Source organism: Cervus elaphus, chromosome 20, assembly GCF_910594005.1.
Source record: "Cervus elaphus chromosome 20, mCerEla1.1, whole genome shotgun sequence".
NCBI classification, from domain to species: Eukaryota; Metazoa; Chordata; class Mammalia; order Artiodactyla; family Cervidae; genus Cervus; species Cervus elaphus.
In genome coordinates this window covers 43,077,989-43,096,885 of record NC_057834.1, presented here as the reverse complement: position 1 = coordinate 43,096,885, position 18,897 = coordinate 43,077,989, and the positions used below count along the sequence as shown (strand labels likewise).

Genomic DNA, 18,897 nt, shown 5'->3' with positions numbered 1-18,897 from the left:
ACAAACAACAAAGTAAAACATGAATCTTCAAAGGATAGGAAGCATATACTAAGCAGGATAAATTTTTAAAAAGTTACACCTAGTCATCCATTGTAATGAAATTACCAAAAAAGATTTTAAAAGCAGCCAAAGAGTTCACACCTACTACAATGACTGTAATTTAAAAACAAAACTAGAGAATAACAAGTGTTAGAGAGGATGGGAAAAACAACTACACTTCTGTAGGAATGTATAAATGGTGCAGCTGCTATGGAAAAACAGTTTGATGATTCTTCAAAAAGTTAAACATAGAATTACTATATGATCCAGCAAATCTATTCCTGATTATACACAAAAAAAGAAATGAAAGCAGGAAATCAAATGGATATTTGTACACCCATGTTCCTAATAGCACTATTTACAATAACCAAAAGGAACCAGCCCGATTTTTAGATTAGCAGATAAAATATGGTATATATATAAAACAGAGTATTATTTAACCTTAAAAAGGAAACAGTTCTAACACATGTTACAAAATAGATGACTCTTACAAGACATTATGCTGAGTGAAACCAATCAAAAAAGCACAACTATTGTATGATTCTGCTTATATGAAATAACTGCAGTGGTCAAATTCATAAAAACAGAAGGTAGAGTTGTGGTTTGTAGTGAAAATAGGGAGATCTTATTTAATGGAGATAGAATTTCAGTTTTTCAGGCTGAAGAGTTCTAGAGGTTGATTGCATGGCAGTATAAATGTATGTATTACTACTGAGCTATACTCTTAAAGTGGTTAAGATGGTAAATTTTATGTTTGTTTTACCACAATTTTTAAGAAAAATAATTGATACATAGTATATCTGATACATAATATGCATGAATGAATGTTGAAAACATGCTGACATAAGCTAGGCACAAAAGAATAAATTGTATAATTCCATTTTTATAAAATGTATTGATTAGGTAAATCCATAGAGACAGAAAGTAGAAGTTGTTAGGAGTTGAAGGGAAGTAATAGGGAGTTAATTGTTTAATGAGTACAGAGTTTGTTTAGGGCAATGAAAATTTTTGGAAATAGGGGTGGTGATTGTACAACATTGTGGATATAACTGATGCCACTGAGTTATAAATTTAAAAAATGATTAATGGACTTCCCTGGTGGTCCAGTGGTCAAGAATCTATCTGCCGATGCAGGTGACACAGGTTTAATCTCTGGTCCAAGAAGATCGCACATGCCACAGGGCAACAAGCCCTTGTGCCACAACTACTAACCCTGTGTAGCCCTCCCCAGAAAAAAGACTTTAAAATGGCTTAAAGAGGAAGACTTGACACCATAAAAGTTTAAGAAAACATAGACAAAACATTCTCTGAAATAAATGTTTTCTTTAGTCAATATCCCAAGGCAAAAGAAAATAAAAGCAAAACCAAACAAACAGGACATAATTAAACTCAGAAGCTTTTGCACAGCAAAGGAAACCATAAACAGAATGAAAAGACAACCTATGGACTGGGAGAAAGTATTTGCAAGTAATGTGACTGACAAGGGTTTATTTTCCAAAATATATGAGTAGCTCATTCAGCTCAATTAAAAAAAAAAACAATCAAAAAATGGAGAAGCCATAATTTTATATAGAGAAAATTCTAAAAACTCCACCAAAAGCCTATTCAAAACAATAAGCAAATACAGTTAAGTTTCAGTATACGGAATCAGTATACAAAAAACAATTTCATTTCTGTATTAACAGTGAGATGGCAGAAAAGCAAATTAAGAGAATAAGCAATCCCATTTAGAATCGCAACAAAAAAGAATGAAATACCTAGGATAAATTTAATCATGGAGGTAAAAGACCGTACCCTGAAAACTGTAAGACATTGTTGAAAACAATTGAAGAAGACACAAATAAATGGAAAGATATTTCAAACTCATGGATTGAAAGAATTAACATTGTCAAGAGTTCATATTACCTAAAGCAATCTATAGGTTCAGTGCAATCCCTATCAAAATCCAAAGGATGTTTTCCACCAAAACAGAAAAGAAATTCTAAAATTTATATGAAACCACAAAAGAACCTGAATAACCAAAGCAATACTGAGAAAAAAGAACACGAAAGTATAGGCATCACACACCCTGATATCAAATGATACTACAAAGCCACAGTAACAAAAAACAGGATGGTATTGATAGAAAAACAGATATATTGATCAGTGAAACAGAATTGAAAGCCCAGAAATCTATGCGTTTATGTACAACTAATTTACAGCAGAGAAGCAAAAGAATATACAATGGGGCAAAGCTAGTATCTTCAGTAAATGGTGGGGTAAGAAACAAGAGCAACATAAAAAAAAAGCTAAATTAGGCCACTGGACTCATACTGTACACAAAAATTAACTCAAAATGAATTAAAGATTTATTGTAAATCTGAAACCATAAAACTCCTAGAAGAAAACATTGGCTGTACACGCTGACATTGGTCTTAACATTATTTTTCTGGCTATGTCTCCTCAGGCAAGCAATACAAAAGGAAAAATAAACAAATGGGACTACATCAAACTAAAAAGTTTCTGTGCAACAAGGAAAACCATCAATAAAACAGAAACATAGCCTACTGAATGGGAGAAGAGATCTGCAAATCAAATATCTGATAAGGGGTTAATACCCAAAATATAAACAACCCATACAACTCAACAACAGAAAAACCAATAACTTGCTTTAAAAAATGAGCAGAGGAGCTGAATGGACATTTTTTCCAGGGAAGACATACAAATGAACAATAGGCAGATGATGTTGAACATTACCAGTTTTAGGGAAATAAAAAAACACAGTGAGATATCACCTCATATCCGTTAGAATGACTGTTTTCAAAAAGACATGAAATAACAAGTGTTTGAGAGGATTTGAAAAAATGGAATCCTCATATACTGCTAGTGGGAGTGTAAACCGAGATATATATACATATATATATGTATGTGTATACACACACACACACACACACTGGAGTACCACTCATTTAAAAAAAGATGAAATCTTGCCATTTGTGATAACACAGATGGACCTTGAGGATATTATGCTAAGTGAAATAAGTCAGGTAAAGAAAGAGGTGGTACCTTATGTTTTCACTCATATATAGACTGTGTTTTAAAAATTAAAAATTATAATAAATAACCAAACACACATACACAGATACAGAGGACCAAGTAGTGGTTACCAGTGTGGGAGGGTGGTAAAGTGTGAAATGGATAAAGGGAGTCAGCTGTATGGTGATGGATGGAAACTTAAACTTTGATTATGAGTATGCTCATGAATGTATACAGAAGTAGAAATATAAGGTACTCATGAAACTTATAAACCAGTATTAAAGTTCAATATGTCATCCATAACCTCATTTATGTTACCAATAAAAAGTGTTGAACAAGGCTTTTTAAGATTTTAACCCTAGACACCAGAAAAAAATGTTTTAAAATAAACATGAAAAGATATTTATTTATTTTTGCCTGTGCTGGGTGTTCGTTGTGGCGCACAGGGTCTTCATTGCTGTGTACTATATCGTTCTCTAGTTGTGGTGGGTGAGAGCTACTCTAGAAGTGATATGCAGCCTGCTCCTTGCAGTGACTTCTCTTGTGGAGCAGGACTCTAGGGCATGTGAGCTTAGATGCCCCACAGCATGTAGAATCTTGGTTCCCAGACCAGGGATGGAACCCTGTTCCCCTGCATTGGGCTTCCATGGTGGCTCAGCTGGTAAAGAATCTGCCTGCAGTGTGGGATACCTGGGTTCGATCTCTGGGTTGGGAAGATCCCCTGGAGAAGGGAAAGGCTACCAACTCCAGTATTCTGGCCTAGAGAATTCAATGGACTGTATAGTCCATGAGGTCAGAAAGAGTCTGATACGACTAAGTGACTTTCACTTTCCCCTGCATTGGCAGGTGGATTCTTAACCACTGGACCATGAGGTAAGTCCCTGGAAAATAGTTTTGTTGACAACTTTATTTTCAGAATTCTAGTTTGAGACGCAAGTTTAACATTTTTATGTGTCACTTTTTCTTTCTTCTCAGGGATCCATCTGTCTCTAAATCTGTAGAACGAATCTTTAAAATCTGGGAAGATAGAAATGTATACCCAGAAGAAATGATTATGGCATTAAGAGAAGCTTTGAGTAAGTATCCTTTCTCTCCGAAAATAAAGATTGAGTCATTATTCAGTCTTTTATGTATTTTATAGATCTAGTCCTTTTGCTTATTAATAAATGACAAAGTTTGGTATCTGGCCCTATTTGTTTAAATAACTGTACAAATCTGTTTGCATTAAAATTTAAGTAGAATGGTTTGGAAAGGGTTGAATTTTGTGTGTGTGTGTTTTTTTGACTAAAAAAGGCAAGCATATTAAGTGATGATCATTAATTATTTTTCTGCATTTGTTTTAGTTTGAGTGCTTTAAACCATTCATCTTTTTTTTTTTTTTTCATCTTTTGTGTTTAATCGTTACTGCCCTGTCCTATTACTTTTGGGAGAATTTTTAGAAAAGGTTTCAGTTTTCACTAAATTGTTTGATACATTAAGCATATATTGGTATTCTTCAGTCTCTTTTGGTTTAGATTTGCAGTAAGTTTTGTACAGGTGTTTTTAAAATTATTTAGTTTCTATGTATTAGATCCATGTAATAAAGTCAGTGAGTAGAAGTTGAAGATACCATGACTGTAATTTGACTAGAAATTTGCTTTAAAAATAGCATCTTCTAAGAAGCTGTTAAATTCTTCATTTGAATGAGTTACCTAGTGTTTTTAAACTTCCTACCCTATTTTTTTCCAAGTTAGTTATTTCTTTGATACAGAAATCAATGTTTATTTGACAGCTTCTTAGATCTGGTGGGTGTTTTTATCCTTTTATAAACATAAAAGAAAAGGAAAGAAAGAAACAACACACAGTCTCGGATTGCCTTTTTTCAACTTTGACACTGAAGTGGACAGACAGAACAGCTTCCCGTAACGCCAGATTGCAAAACTGAAATGTTTTCCAGGTACCACTTTCAAAACTCAGAAGCAGCTGAAAGAAAATCTGAACAAACAACCGAATAAGCAGTGGAAGAAATCACAAAGTAAGGAACAAAATCTCAACTAATATAAATTACCTCCTCTTTTTGGAGCAGAAGAAAATGTAGACCATTTGACTTCGTACCTGGCATAAACCATGGGCAAGCCTGTGTTTTCCAGGCCTGGGAGGCTCCCAGTGACTTACACTAACCAAGCCATCATGGAGTTACTTCTTTAAAAAAAATAAAAATAAAACTACTTTTAAACAAAGGAAATGCAGAAAAAGGGTTTAAATGTGTGAAGATTCAAGTGTAGTTGGGGGATTGGAAGAAGAAAATAATACGTGATAGTGCCCAGGGTAACTTTAAGGTTCAAAGCTATATGAAGTTAGAGGCAGCTGGCATTAAACAACAGAGCTGAAGAGGAGACTAGGCATTAAGAAGCATTTCTGTGGGAGCCATGAAATCCTTCAGATTTGGGGATATACTCTACCAGATTAGACATGGGCCTCAAATCCTGGCCAGAAGCCATTTTCTTAACAGGAGCTCCTGCTGTGTTTATCATGTTTACCCAGCATGAGATCACGGGAGTGGAATACTGCATGTGATAGGCTGCTGTGGGCCAAACTGAGGAGTACTGAGAAAGATTTGAAGGTGTGGAGGGAACAAGGTAAAAGACAGAATTGGGAGGTGAAACAAGACACTTGGGATGGTTTTGCTCCAGCAAGCATGTGATACTCATCATGATTAAGGGAGTCCTTTCACATCCTTTTGGTCATAAGTTGCATGCTTAGGAACAGCAAGAGTCGTCATTTCAGCCAAAGTTCAACCACAGTAGTAGTATTGTACTTAGAACTTTTCCTGCCTGTTTTTGCTTTGAATTGAGTCAGCAGAAAAAAAATCCAACACTAAGTACATAGGAATAGAGTTGATGCTTGGAAGTAAATTTTCTTCAGCCAGTGATCAGGATTAATTGGATGTCCTGCTCCTGGACACTCCTAATTTGAGGTGTTAAGATCCTCTTACACTCAGTCAGAATAGGCAGAAAGATACTTCATGTATCTCCAAGTCAGTAATTCTAGGACTTCAGACTTACAGGGTATGTTGGAGGTAAGTAGGTTAAACCTATCTAAATAGTACATATTTTTAAACTTGGGAGTTTTCGATTTACATATCCGCTATATGTTCTAAGAGTTATACTATGATTTAAATGTGCATGTTTGACATATATTCAAAGAGTATACCCTCAACTATAAAGCTGGAAATTTTCCTAAATAATCAGTCAACGTTTTGTGTCTATATTCTCAAATAACCTTTTGTTTAATTCAACAGCATCCACGAATCCAAAAGCTGCTCTCAAGTCTAAGATAGTTGCTGAATTTCGAGTAAGTTACAGAAGATGTCCCATTTGCCAAAGTGTCATCCAGCCCTTCTGTTTTATAATTTTCTGTATAGTTCATCCTGTAAGATTTCTTTTTATTGAATTACACATCCATTATATTTTAAACATATTGAAACTCTCTAAAACTCAAGAGTTTTATCTGTATGCCAGCTGAATTCTGTATTAAACCCAAAGAAGGCGTTCATCTTCCTATGAAACAATTAAATTAAAATTTGCTTAAAGTTAACATAATAAGAGTAATTCAAATTGAAAGAAGAGATAAGTGGATCTTTGCCTGTTTCAATCTTAACTTTATATTCATAAATTATCTTTGAATAACATGAAAAAGATCTTTTAAGGTATATAACTGAAAATATGGTTTTGATACAAGAATTGATATTGATATCCCTGATTATGAGGAAATATGAAGGTTTTTGCTTCTCATGGTTTTGTTAGGTTTTAGTCATGTTTTACTTTGGTGTAGAAAGCTAGAGTAAGAGGATGGTTTCGTAAATGAAGTATGACCGTGGTCCGTGTTCAGTCTCAGGCCCTCATTGAAGAGCTGTTGCTATACAAGCGCTCAGAAGACCAGATAGAATTGAAAGAAAAACAGCTGTCAACCATGAGGGTGGATGTGTGCAGCACAGAAACTCTCAAGTGCTTAAAAGGTAATCTTACCTCCTTCTAAATAGAGTAAGTCAGGTTCTCTTTCCAGATGTGTTATTTCAAGTAATCAGACTGACTGCTTCCATAAAGAGAACCTCAAGTTGTAGAGAACTGTTTTGGCACCTCTTCCCCAGGTGGTGATTTCATGCATGTCAATTTCATAAATAAATTCCTAGCCTTCAAATTGTACACCTTAAACAATATTACATGCCACTTATATCTCCATAAAGTTGGAGAAAAATAAATTAAAAAAAATTTTTTAATAAGTATATTCTATCCTTTTCCCCACTTCTAGTCCTTTCCTGATGTATCAGGCTATGATGGACAGGTGTATTTCATGTGTATGATTATGTGGTTTGTGTTCACTTTTCAGTAAGGTCACTGTAGGGAACTCCCTGGCAATTTCAGTGGTTAGAACATGGCGCTTTCACTGCTGTGGGCCTGGGTTCGACCACTGGTCAGGGAACTAAGATCCTGCAAGCCAAACAGCACAGCCCAAATAAATAAGGTCACTGTAGTACCTCATAAAGTCTGATCACTTGCTTTCTTTCCCTTACATTGTAGATTATAAATAATAATCATATTAATTTATTAGAATGTGAATCTCATGAAAGTAGAAATTATCCTTATTTGTTCTTCCAATATCGTAGTGCCTAGAGCAATACCTGGTATGTAATAAATACTTGATAAATATTTTTGAAATAATAAGTAAATAACTACCCAACTGTTTGTTGTGGCACCTATTTTGTTCTTGTACCATGCTTTAAACTGAACATACATTATCTACTTTAATCCTCAGAACAATCCAGAAGCATGTTAAAAACCTCCACTTTGTACATAAGAAATCTGAGACTTCATAAGGAGATAAGAAACTTGCCCAAGTTCCACAGCTAATAAAATGCAGAGCCTAAATTTATATCCATACCTAAGGCCATATTCTAACACCACTGGGCAAAAAGTACTTAGGAGAATAAATAAAAGTTGGTAATGTCACTGTTGTTGAAAAACAATTCATGGTACTTTTCTAATCTCAAATTACCAAGGATCTTCTTCAGATAGGAAAGAATTTCTAAGCGTGATACACATACAGATCACTTTATCTTGAGCCTCTGTTTTTTCCTCAAAGGGAAACATCTTATTATAATCTATAGTGTAAAAGTTAATGGTATGTAAAAAAAAAAACTTAATGGTTTGTAAGTGTATAGAATTGAGCCTCATTCCATTATTCCTGAGTAGCAGTGTGACATCAAATTTGTGAATTAAAGCAATCAGCAAACTTTCATTTAGTTGGACTTTATCTTAATTACAAGTGCCTTCATGATGCACTCTTGCTTCAATCGAGCAGGATCACATGAAACGTTTAAATAATCTGTTTTGTGATTTTTTTTGTGATTTAGGGAAACTTCTTTAAGGTGTAACTATGAGACTAAGAATATTATAGAATACTTCCTCTTGTTATTTTAGATAAGACAGGTGGGAAGAAATTCTCCAAAGAATTTGAAGAGGCGAGTGCCAAGCTAGAGGAATTCGTGAATGGACTGGATAAGCAGGTGAAAAATGGGCCCTCGCTAACAGAAGCACTGGAAAATGCTGGAATTTTCTATGAAGCACAGTACAAAGAAGTAAAAGTGGTGGCCAATGTAAGTAATGATTAATACTGTCTTACATCAGTTGCTGTCTGTATATCTGTGACTGTTTATAGGTGTTACTTAACTCTATAAGGATAAGCATTATTATCTCTAGTTCACAGATGAAGTTACTTTTCGAAGGTTAGTAACCTTGTACAAGGTAGTAATATAGCTGGCAAGCGAAGGCATCTGAATTAAGACCTAGGTCTTTCTGAGGACTTCCTTGGTGGTACAGTGGTTGAGACTCTATGCTCCCCATTCAGGGGATCTGGGTTCGATCCCTAGTCAGGGAACTAGATCCCACATGCTATAAATAAGAGTTCCATACCACAACTGAAGATTCCCACATGCTGCAACTAAGACCTGATGCAGCCAAATAAATAAATCTTAAAAAAAAAAAAAAGACCTAGGTCTTTCTGATGCTAAAGACCAAATTAAGCTTTGCTAAAGCCGTATGTCTCAGTTTTTCAGTGGCTATGTGCCAAGTTACCATTACAGGATATAAAATTGGGCAGAAGTATGTATGTATACTTTTTTTTTTAACCCAGAAAACTACATGGAAATGTTGTTACTGAATTTCATCAACTCAGTTAAGGACTCTCTTTTTCCCCACCTCAACTGGAAGAGGGATTGATTTTGAACATTTGTCTATAATGGCTCCTGAAAGAAACTGTTTTGTACTTTTTTTTTTTCTTTTAGTTTTAATCACTGTATACAGTTATAGAGGGGCCTTCCAGGTGGCGCTAGTGGTAAAGAATCTGCCTGCCAATGCAGGAGACATGGGTTCAATCCTTGGGTCAGGAAGATCCCCTGGAGGAGGAAATGGCAACCAACTCCAGTGTTCATGCCTGGAAAATCGACAGTGGAGCCTGTGGGCTGCATACAGTCCATGGGGTCATGGAGTCAGACACAACTGAGCATGCATGCGCACATGGTTATTAAAGTATATAGTTCTTTAATTACTATTTTTTTGGCCACACTGTGCAGCTTTTGGGATCTTAGTTCCCCATCCAGGTATTGAACCCACGCCCTTGGCAGTGAAAACTCTTGAGTCCTAACCACTGGACCCCCAGGGAATTCCCAGTATATAATTTTTTTTTTTTTTAATTTTTATTTATTTATTTTTTTTTATTTCAACTACAGAGGGCAGGTCTTTATTCCCAATCCCAATCCCCCCTTCCACCTCCCTCTCCACCCGATTCCTCTGGGTCTTCCCAGTGCACCAGGCCGGAGCACTTGTCTCATGCATCCCACCTGGGCTGGTGATCTGTTTCACCATAGATAGTATACATGCTGTTCTTTTGAAATATCCCACCCTCACATTCTCCCACAAAGTTCAAAAGTCTGTTCTGTATTTCTGTGTCTCTTTTTCTGTTTTGCATATAGGGTTATCGTTATCACCTTTCTAAATTCCATATATATGTGTTAGTATGCTGTAATGTTCTTTATCTTTCTGGCTTACTTCACTCTGTATAATGGGCTCCAGCTTCATCCATCTCATTAGGACTGGTTCAAATGAATTCTTTTTAATGGCTGAGTAATATTCCATGGTGTATATGTACCACAGCTTCCTTATCCATTCATCTGCTGATGGGCATCTAGGTTGCTTCCATGTCCTGGCTATTATAAACAGTGCTGCGATGAACATTGGGGTGCACGTGTCTCTTTCAGATCTGGTTTCCTCAGTGTGTATGCCCAGTCCCAGTATATAATTATATCCAATGAATTCCACTTCTTAGATGCAGTTTCTTTTAACTCATTTAGCTGTTTTTTCTGGTATTTGCCTTTATATTTCTGAATAATGTACTCATATTATTCTTTCTTGATTTATACTGTATAAGAAATATTCGTTGGGACTTTAGCAGTCCAGTGGTTAAGATGCCACTCTTCCACTGCAGGGGACATAGGTTTGATCCCTGGTTTGGGGAACTAAGATCCCACCTGCTGTGGGGCGTGACCAGAAATAAAAGAAAAAAGGAAATATCTGTTCACTTTTTCATGTGACAAATGAAGATTTAGCTTATAGTCACCTCCCTACCCTCTTCTCCCAATATTATAACTTTAAAATCTGTTGATTATCCTGTAATTTGAAATACTAAATTTACTATTTTATAATAACATTCCTATTCTTTCCATTATTTTCTTCTGTCCTTTCAGTTTCTCAGCATCACTTTTACATTTTCTGGGTTGACAATACTTATTCCATCCTATAATTATAATTCAGTCTTCTTTGCTTTAAAGGCTGAAAATTAATAAGCAAAACATTCATCATAATTGTGTGAACATTGTTCACTACAAGGTCTTGTAGTAATTCTGGTTATAGTAGAGAGTTTTCGTTTTTTCCTAGAATTTCTATTTTTCTTGCATTGTTTGCTTTTAGCTTTTTTTTTTTTTTTTGGTCTCTCTCTAGATTCTGTATCCCATCAGATATTCCAAATCCATGTTTTCCCCCAGAAACCTTCCTATCAGAGCTTGTATTCTGCTCTATTTTAGGTCTCTAGATCTCATCCTAGGACTATTCTTTACTGCTTTTCTGAGCTGAGGCCTCTATTTGCCAATTTCCATGTCGTCTTTTCTTGGTTTTCTCTCCTGTTTTGCTGGAGCATATCCTCTATTAATTTCCCAAAAGAAGAGTTTGTGAAGGATGACTTTTCTGGGTCTCTTTATTTTAAAATGTCTTTATTCTATTTTTACATTTGCTCTGATAGGTTGGCTGGTTGAAAATCATTTTCCCTCACAGCTTAAAAAGCATTAGTCCATTGTCATTAATGTTGTTGATATGAAATTTTTGCACTGTCTTTGTAGGTGAATCTCTTTTCTCTGTGGAAGCATTTAGGGATATTTTTTGTGATATTCTGACATTTTGCAATGTTGTATTCACAGGTGAGGTTTTGTTTTGCATTCATTATGGGTTAGTTGGAGGGCTTTTTCAGCCTGAAGAGTGTTATTCTTTAATTCTGAGCTAATTTCTTTATCTCCTTTTTCTCTTTCTTAGAAATTAATTAATCAGATGTTAGACCTCCTGGATTGATTCTCTCTAGGTGTCCTATGTTTTTCATGTTTGATCAACCTTGATCTTTTTGTTCTGCTTTCTGGAAGATCTAGAGTCTTTTTCCTTCCTCTAGTTAACTTGATTTTTCTCTTTTATGATTCTGACTTTCCTAAAAATCAGATACTGTCTCTTTGTCTATACATTTTTAAGAATGAGGTATGAAAAAATTGATTGGGAAAGCTCTCTGTACATAGAAAGGAATTATCTGAGTTTATCCCAAGTTTAGTAAAGTCCGTAGATAAGGAGCTAGCTGTTAGGGTGGGAGGAGTCCTAAGTGTCAGAAGGCTGGAATCTTTTTGCCAGGATATTGTAACTCTTTAGAGAAGCACTCATATTTTTTGCCTGGGGCATAGTGCCTTGTCTGCCACATCAGGATTGTAGAGGAGTTGGTATTGAGTGTTTGGTATTCACACTTTGAATTTCTAATTTCAACCCCCACTATTCATTCCACTTTTTTATACTCATCATTTCTTGGATCAAAACTTCTCAGAGATTCTGCAAGACAGACTCTTTCCCAGGTGTAATACCCTTTCTGCATATTCCTAACCTCATTTTTCTCCGCCCTCACTTCTTACGCCTCATCACTTCTTACTCTACAGCTAGTTCTGTTTTCTAAAAATGTATAGAAACCTTTTTCTCAGATATGCTGGTGGTTTATACTTTTGTGTTGCATTACTAGTCATTTTATAGGTGTTCCAGGAGGGAGAGACACTGAATGGGAGTGGTCAGTTTACCATTTTTACTCAAAAGACCATTTTATGATTTTGGAGTAGTCAGCCATCATCACTTATTTATGAAATTATATAAAATGATCTAGTGTGCTTTGGAAGACCCATGGCACATGGCTGGGAGAAGTTTTTTCAGCTAACATTCATTCCAACTCTTTGCTAAATCATGTCCAACTCTTTGCAGCCCCATGGACTGCAGCCTGCCTGGCTCTTCTGTCCATGGGATTTCCCAGGCAAGAATACTGGAGTGAATTTCCATTTCCTTCTCCAGGGGATCTTCCTGGCCCAGTGTCTCCTGCATTGCAGACAGATTCTTTACCACTGAGCCACCAAAGAATCCCTTCATTGAGCACACAAAGTTGCAATTCTGTATAATAAAAACTGTAACAAAGGTAACTGTAGGGTGCTAGGAGAACAGATTGAATAGGTACTTGAGCTAATTTGGGAGTGGGGATATGGATATGGAGAAAATTTTTCCCAAAAGGAGCTAAACTCTGAAGTTGCCGTAATTAGCTAAATGAAAGCTCTTATTCTCATTCTTGAACATGGGAATAAAAGTGAGCATGGCAAAACTGGTGGGCCTGAAAGTCGTTTCTTATAGCTGGGCATTTATGAGGAAGTGATAAATAAAACTGGAGAGGGAGTCAAGAACATGGTCCTGAAAGGTGTATGTTTATTCTAAGGTCTTTGAATTTTATCCCGAAAGCAGAGGGAAGCAGTTGTAGCATTTTAATATTGCTAGTGATGTGATCAGGTTTGCATTTTAGAATCAAGATAGCAGAATGGAGAATAGGAGACTGTTAGAGCCAGGGAAACAAGTGAGTAGATTATTTAAGTAATCTGGGTTGACTTATATGGAAACACTTAAACCTTTAAATGATATTTTCAAAAAGATTTTGACCACAGAAAGATTTTACTTGGAAACTGAGAGCTACAACATGTGTATGCACACATACAGCTAAAGTTTCACAAAATAAAACTTGCTCTTGTTATATGCAATACACTGGGAGATATTCTTTTATAGTATTTCATTTCCTATACTTTTTCTAATTTTTTAAGTTGAACATTTATTTATTTAGACTTTTTTTTTTTACTGTGCTTGATCTTTGTTGCTGCACGTGGGCTTTCTCTAGTTGCAGTGAGTCGGGGCTGCTCTTTGTTGCAGTGTGCAGGCTTCTCATTGCATTGGCTTCTCTTGTTGCAGAGCGTGGGCTCTAGAGCCACGGGCTCAGTAGTTGTGATGCTTAGGCTTAGTTTCCCCATGGCATGTGGGATCTTTGCGCATCGGGGGTCCAACCCATGTCCCCTGCATTAGCAGGCTGATTCTTTTTTTTTTTTTTAGCAGGCTGATTCTTAACGACTGGACTAGCAGGGAACAATAGTAAGATTCCCTTCCCTGAGGTCTTTATGCCATTGTTAACTGTTTTACTTATGTATATTTTATATAATATTTATTATTTTTCTTAAACAGTCAGTAGACTTTTAAAGAAATTAAGGGGAAAATAGTCCTCTATATTTACCATTTCTGGTATTTTTCATTCCTTTTTTCAAAATCGTATTTCCATCTAAGATCATTTTCCCTCAGCCTAAAGTCTAACATTTCTTGTAGTGCAGGACTGTTGGTGATGAATTTCTTTGTTTTTAATCTTAAAAATGTCTTCATTTTACATTTTTGAGAAATATTTTCACTGGGTAAAGAATTCTAAACTGGCAGGTTTTTTCCTTTCATTAACTAGAAATGTTCCTTTACCTGTCTTCCCTTGTTGTAACAAGAAGTCAGCTGTGCCTAGATTTCTTCTTTGTAGTTATCCTGCTGCAGAGGGATAAAGAGGATTCACTGAGGTTTTTGGATCTGTGGTTTGATACTGTTCATCAATTTTAGAACCTATTCAACTATTATCTTTTAAAATATTTCTTCTTTTTCATTCCTCTTCCTTCTGGGACTCCAGTTATACATCCCATGTGTTCTTAGATTTCTGCTCTTTCATTCCTTTTTCTCACTGGACTAATTTTTGGGTACTTAATATTTGTTGTTGTTTAGTTGCCAAGTTGTGTCCAACTCTTTAAGATCCCATGGACTGTGGCCTGCCAGACTCTTCTGTCCATGGGATTTCCGAGGCAAGATTAGTAGAGTGGGTTACCATTTCCTTCTCCAGGGGATCTTCCCAACCCAGGAATCGAACCCACGTCTGCTGCACTGGCAAGTGGATTCTTTACCACTGAGCCACCGGGGAAGCACTTGTCTTCAGATATTCTTTATTCCACTGAGTGAAGTCTACTGTATTTTTCAGTTCTAGAATTTTCATTTGATTCTTAGAATTGCTTTTCTTTTTTGAGATTTCTAATCTAGTCATCTGTTCTTCATCTTTTCCTAAAAATTCTTCAATGTATTTGTAATTACTCTCTTAAAAACCTTATGTATTAATTCCAGTATCTGGGTTATCTCTAGGTATACTATTGACTGTTATTTTATGATTTGTGTGTGCATGTATACTTTAATCATATCTATATATTCTGTCTCTTTGCATGTCTAAGAATTTATTTTATAGGAGACATTTTGAGTGATACTTGTGGAAAATCGGAATTGTGTCATTTTCCTTTAACAAGTGTTGTTTTTTTGTGGGTTTTTTTTTTTTTCTGGCAATTTATCTGTGGATTACTATGATGTAAAGGCTTTGGTTTTAGGCTTTATTAGGGTGGGTTTGTTTGGACATAGTCCTTAGTCCTAGAACATGGTCCTTACTCATAATCCATGGCCTTTGTGGCATTTTAATAAGAAGTAAAGGTGTTTACTAAGCCTCTGTAACTTATTGCATAAACTCTTAACTGGACACTGCTGAAATCTCTGCTCAGATCTTTAACTTTATATAGTTTCCTTGGAGATAACATCAAAGGAGCTATATCCACCATCCAGATTTGTATGTTTTTATTGTTATATATTTTAATTATACACACACAGATTTTACAGTTGTTTCATGTCATCAGTGTTTATTTAGTGTTTATTAGACTTTTTATTTATTGTACTGCATTTAGTTGCTGTTAATATTTTTTCTTTATCTTTGGTTTTCGGTAGTTAAACAATGAGCTGCCTAGGTGTGGTCTTCATATTCATCTGGTTTAGGGTTTGCAGAACCTTGAATCAGTGGTGTATTAATTTACTAGAACTGCTATAACAAAGTATCTGAGAGTGGATAGCTCAAACCTACATTAATTTATTGTCTTATACTTCTGAAGACTGTAAGCCCAAAATCAAGGTGTTATTAGTGTTAATTCTTTCTGAGGGCTGTGAGTCTGTTCTTGACTTCTCTGTTTAATATGTAGATGGCTGTTTCCTCCTTATGTCTCTCCACATGGCCTTCTCTGTTTGTAAATTTTCACTTTTTTTTTTTTTTTAATTTTCATTTTTAATTAAGACTACCCGTCATACTGCTCTAAGGCCCATCCTGATGACTTCCTTTCAACTTGATTAGCTTTAAAAACTCTTATGTCCAAATAAGGTCACAGCCTGAGGTATAGGGTTAGGACTTCAGTATACGATTATGAGGGGGTATAATTCAACCCTTAACAAGTGCCTTAATGTTTTTCATAAATTTGGGGATGTTTTCTTGTCAAATAGAGTTTCTATTACATTATATCTCTTCTCTTCCTGGAACTCTGTTAATTTGTATATTAGATCTCCTCAGTGTTCCAAATGTCTTTTTATGTTCCTTTCTGTATTTTCCATTCTTTCCCTTCAGTGCTTCTCTCCTAGATATTTTCTACTAACCAGTCTTCTAATGCATTAATTCTTTCTTCTGCTGAATTTTATCTATTATTTAACCCATTGATTAATTTAGTTGGCTTATTTTTCAGTTTTAGAACTGCCATTTGATTTTTTTTTGATAGAAAGGATTCTATTTTTATGGTGAAATTCTGTTAACCTATTTTAATTTTTTCCTCATTTTTTTTTTCAGTCTTTATTTTGTAAAATTCTCAAATATCTTAAGTACATTATGAAGACCTTTTTGGGGGGAATCATTTGAAAATAAGTTGCAGACACCCCATTACCCCCAAATATTTTCATGTGTGTTTTCCTCCAAGGTAATTTTCTCTTTCATAGCCATAAGAAATTTAACACATGATGTACTATTATTATCTAATCCTCAGCCCTTACTCAGATTGACCAGTTTTTATAGCAAAAGCTCCTATCCATAATTACAAGTTGCATTTATTGCATTTCTCTCTTTTTTCCATTGATCTGGAACAGTTCCTTGATCTTTTAATTTTCATGATCTGAATATGTTTGAAGATTACATATCAAATAGTTTGTCCAGTGTCTCCTAATTTGGATTTATATGATGTTTCTTTGTGATCAGATAGAGGTTATCTATCTTTAGTAAGAATATCCTAGAAGTGATTGTGTTCTCATTTCATCCTTTCAGTTAGCACACAGGTTTGATTTGTTTTACTACCTATAACATTCCCTTTGATATCTTATTAAAGTGGCATCTTCCCAGCTTGTCCACTGAAAAGTTTTCACTTGGTAATTGCTGTAGATTGAATTATGTACCCCCCAAAGATAATGATGAAGCCCTAACCCTTGGTACACATGAAAATGACCTCGCTTGGAAATAGGGACTTTATGGATGTGATCAAGTTACGGGGAGGTCATTAGGATAGCCTCAATCCAGTATCACTGGAGTCCTTATAAGAAGAGGGAAATTTGGATGCACAGGAAGAATGTCGTGTGACAACCAAGACAGATATTGTAGTGATGCATCTGACAAACCAAGGAATGCCAAGGGTTGATGGCCACCACCAGAAGCTAGGAAAAGGCAAGGAAGAATTCTGCCCAGTCTCAGAGGGATCGTAGCCCTACTTGTACCTTGATTTTGGACTTCTAGCCTCCAGAATGTAAAAGTGAAAGTGTTAGTCACTCAGTCGTGTCCAACTCTCTTCAACCCCATGGACTGTAGCCTGCCAGGCTCCTCTGTCCGTGGAATTCTCCAGGCAAGGAATACAGAAGTGGATTGCCGTTCCCTTCTCTGGGGGATCTTTCTGACCGAGGGATCAAATCCGGGTTTTCTGCATTGCTGGCAGATTCTTTATGATCTAAGCCACCAGGGAAGCCCTACTAATTACATTCATTGCTAACTACTAACTCATTACAAAATAATTATTTTGATGCTCAAATTATCCCACGTGGCCAGCAGGAGCACCTTTCAAGCTGCTTTCTGTGTTCTTTTGACATGTCTGCATTGTTTTTTGTGTTTCCTTACTTTTGGAGCAAGGTATTCCAAGTTCATATTGCACTTTTCTGTCCAGCCTTGGAATCAGTTATTTCTCCAAGGAGTTTTGGTTCCTTTTAGTAAAAAACCATATTTTGAAACTGAGATCTGAATACTAGGTGTTTTTATTCCTGTTGGGATATCACTGCTGCCAGACCATATCAGTGTACAGAGCTAAGAAATATATGCATAAATACTTAACCTATATACTCACATTCACATCTGTATATATTTCTGTATCTGTCTATGCATGTTAGAAACCATCTATTCACACTGTTATCTCCAGTCCCAATCCAACACTACAAGGTTCATTCTAGTTTTCTTCCTTTCCACATTTATCATTGCTTTTTCTAAAAATGCAAAATCTTGCTCCCCTTATCTTCAACATAATTGCTTATTTGATCATTACCCATGTGTATAACCAATTTTCCAGCACTTGCATCCCTCCCATCACCTCTGTAGGCTTTCTTTTTTTAAAAAATAGTAATAATTGTATTTATTGTGGGCTGTGCTGGGCATTTGTTGCTGTGCGGGCTTTTCTCCAGTTGCAACAAGCGGGGCTGCTCTTGAGTTGCTGTGCACAGCTCCTCGTGGTTCTGGCTTCTTCTCCGGAGCATGGGCACTGGGGCCTGTGGGCTTCAGTAGTTGTGGTGCGTGGGCTGAACAGTTGCAGCTCACGCAGTCAGGGCTTAATTGTTCTACAGCATATATCCTGAACCTGTGTATCCTGCGTTAGCAGGTGGACTGAACCACCAGGGAAGCCCTATAGGCTTTCTTTTTATCTTGCTTAGGCTTCAACTTCCCATGCAGTGCCTTCCTCCCATGCAGTCATTTTCCTTACCCCGTTTTGGCTCCATTACCTAACCTAAGCACCCTTAAGCTCTTGCTCTGATGAATTTTGGATTGAATTGTTCAAGATGATATATATTTTTCTGTATCTTCTTGAATGTATAAATGATAGCTATTTGGATTTTGTCAGATGCTTCCAATATTGAATATACTTGTTTTGAGTATGTTCCTAGTGTCTGTTTTTTCTTTGAGGTCGTTTGGTCCTATCTCTTGGCATCCTTGCTGATTTTTTATTGAATACTGAGCATTGTATATAAATACATTTCTATAGAGTCTCGGTGATTTGTTTTCCTTCAGAAAGGATTCACCCTTTCTTTTGCTAGG

The 18,897-nt window shown here is 36.0% G+C and overlaps 1 protein-coding gene across 6 annotated transcripts in view; it reads left to right on the top strand.

Moving 5' to 3' along the window:
- The window catches only part of RPRD2 (regulation of nuclear pre-mRNA domain containing 2), a 94,403-nt gene that overhangs the window by 54,380 nt on the left and 21,126 nt on the right, over nt 1–18,897 (top strand). For 3 of the 6 annotated variants that reach the window (XM_043876190.1, XM_043876192.1, XM_043876194.1), the window contains exons 3-7: nt 4,030–4,130; nt 4,991–5,068; nt 6,335–6,387; nt 6,925–7,051; nt 8,514–8,689. In XM_043876190.1, coding sequence (XP_043732125.1) covers nt 4,030–4,130; nt 4,991–5,068; nt 6,335–6,387; nt 6,925–7,051; nt 8,514–8,689 — 535 coding nt within the window. The remainder of the gene's footprint in view (nt 1–4,029; nt 4,131–4,990; nt 5,069–6,334; nt 6,388–6,924; nt 7,052–8,513; nt 8,690–18,897) is intronic. The other 3 variants (XM_043876191.1, XM_043876193.1, XM_043876195.1) reach the window with 1 other exon arrangement.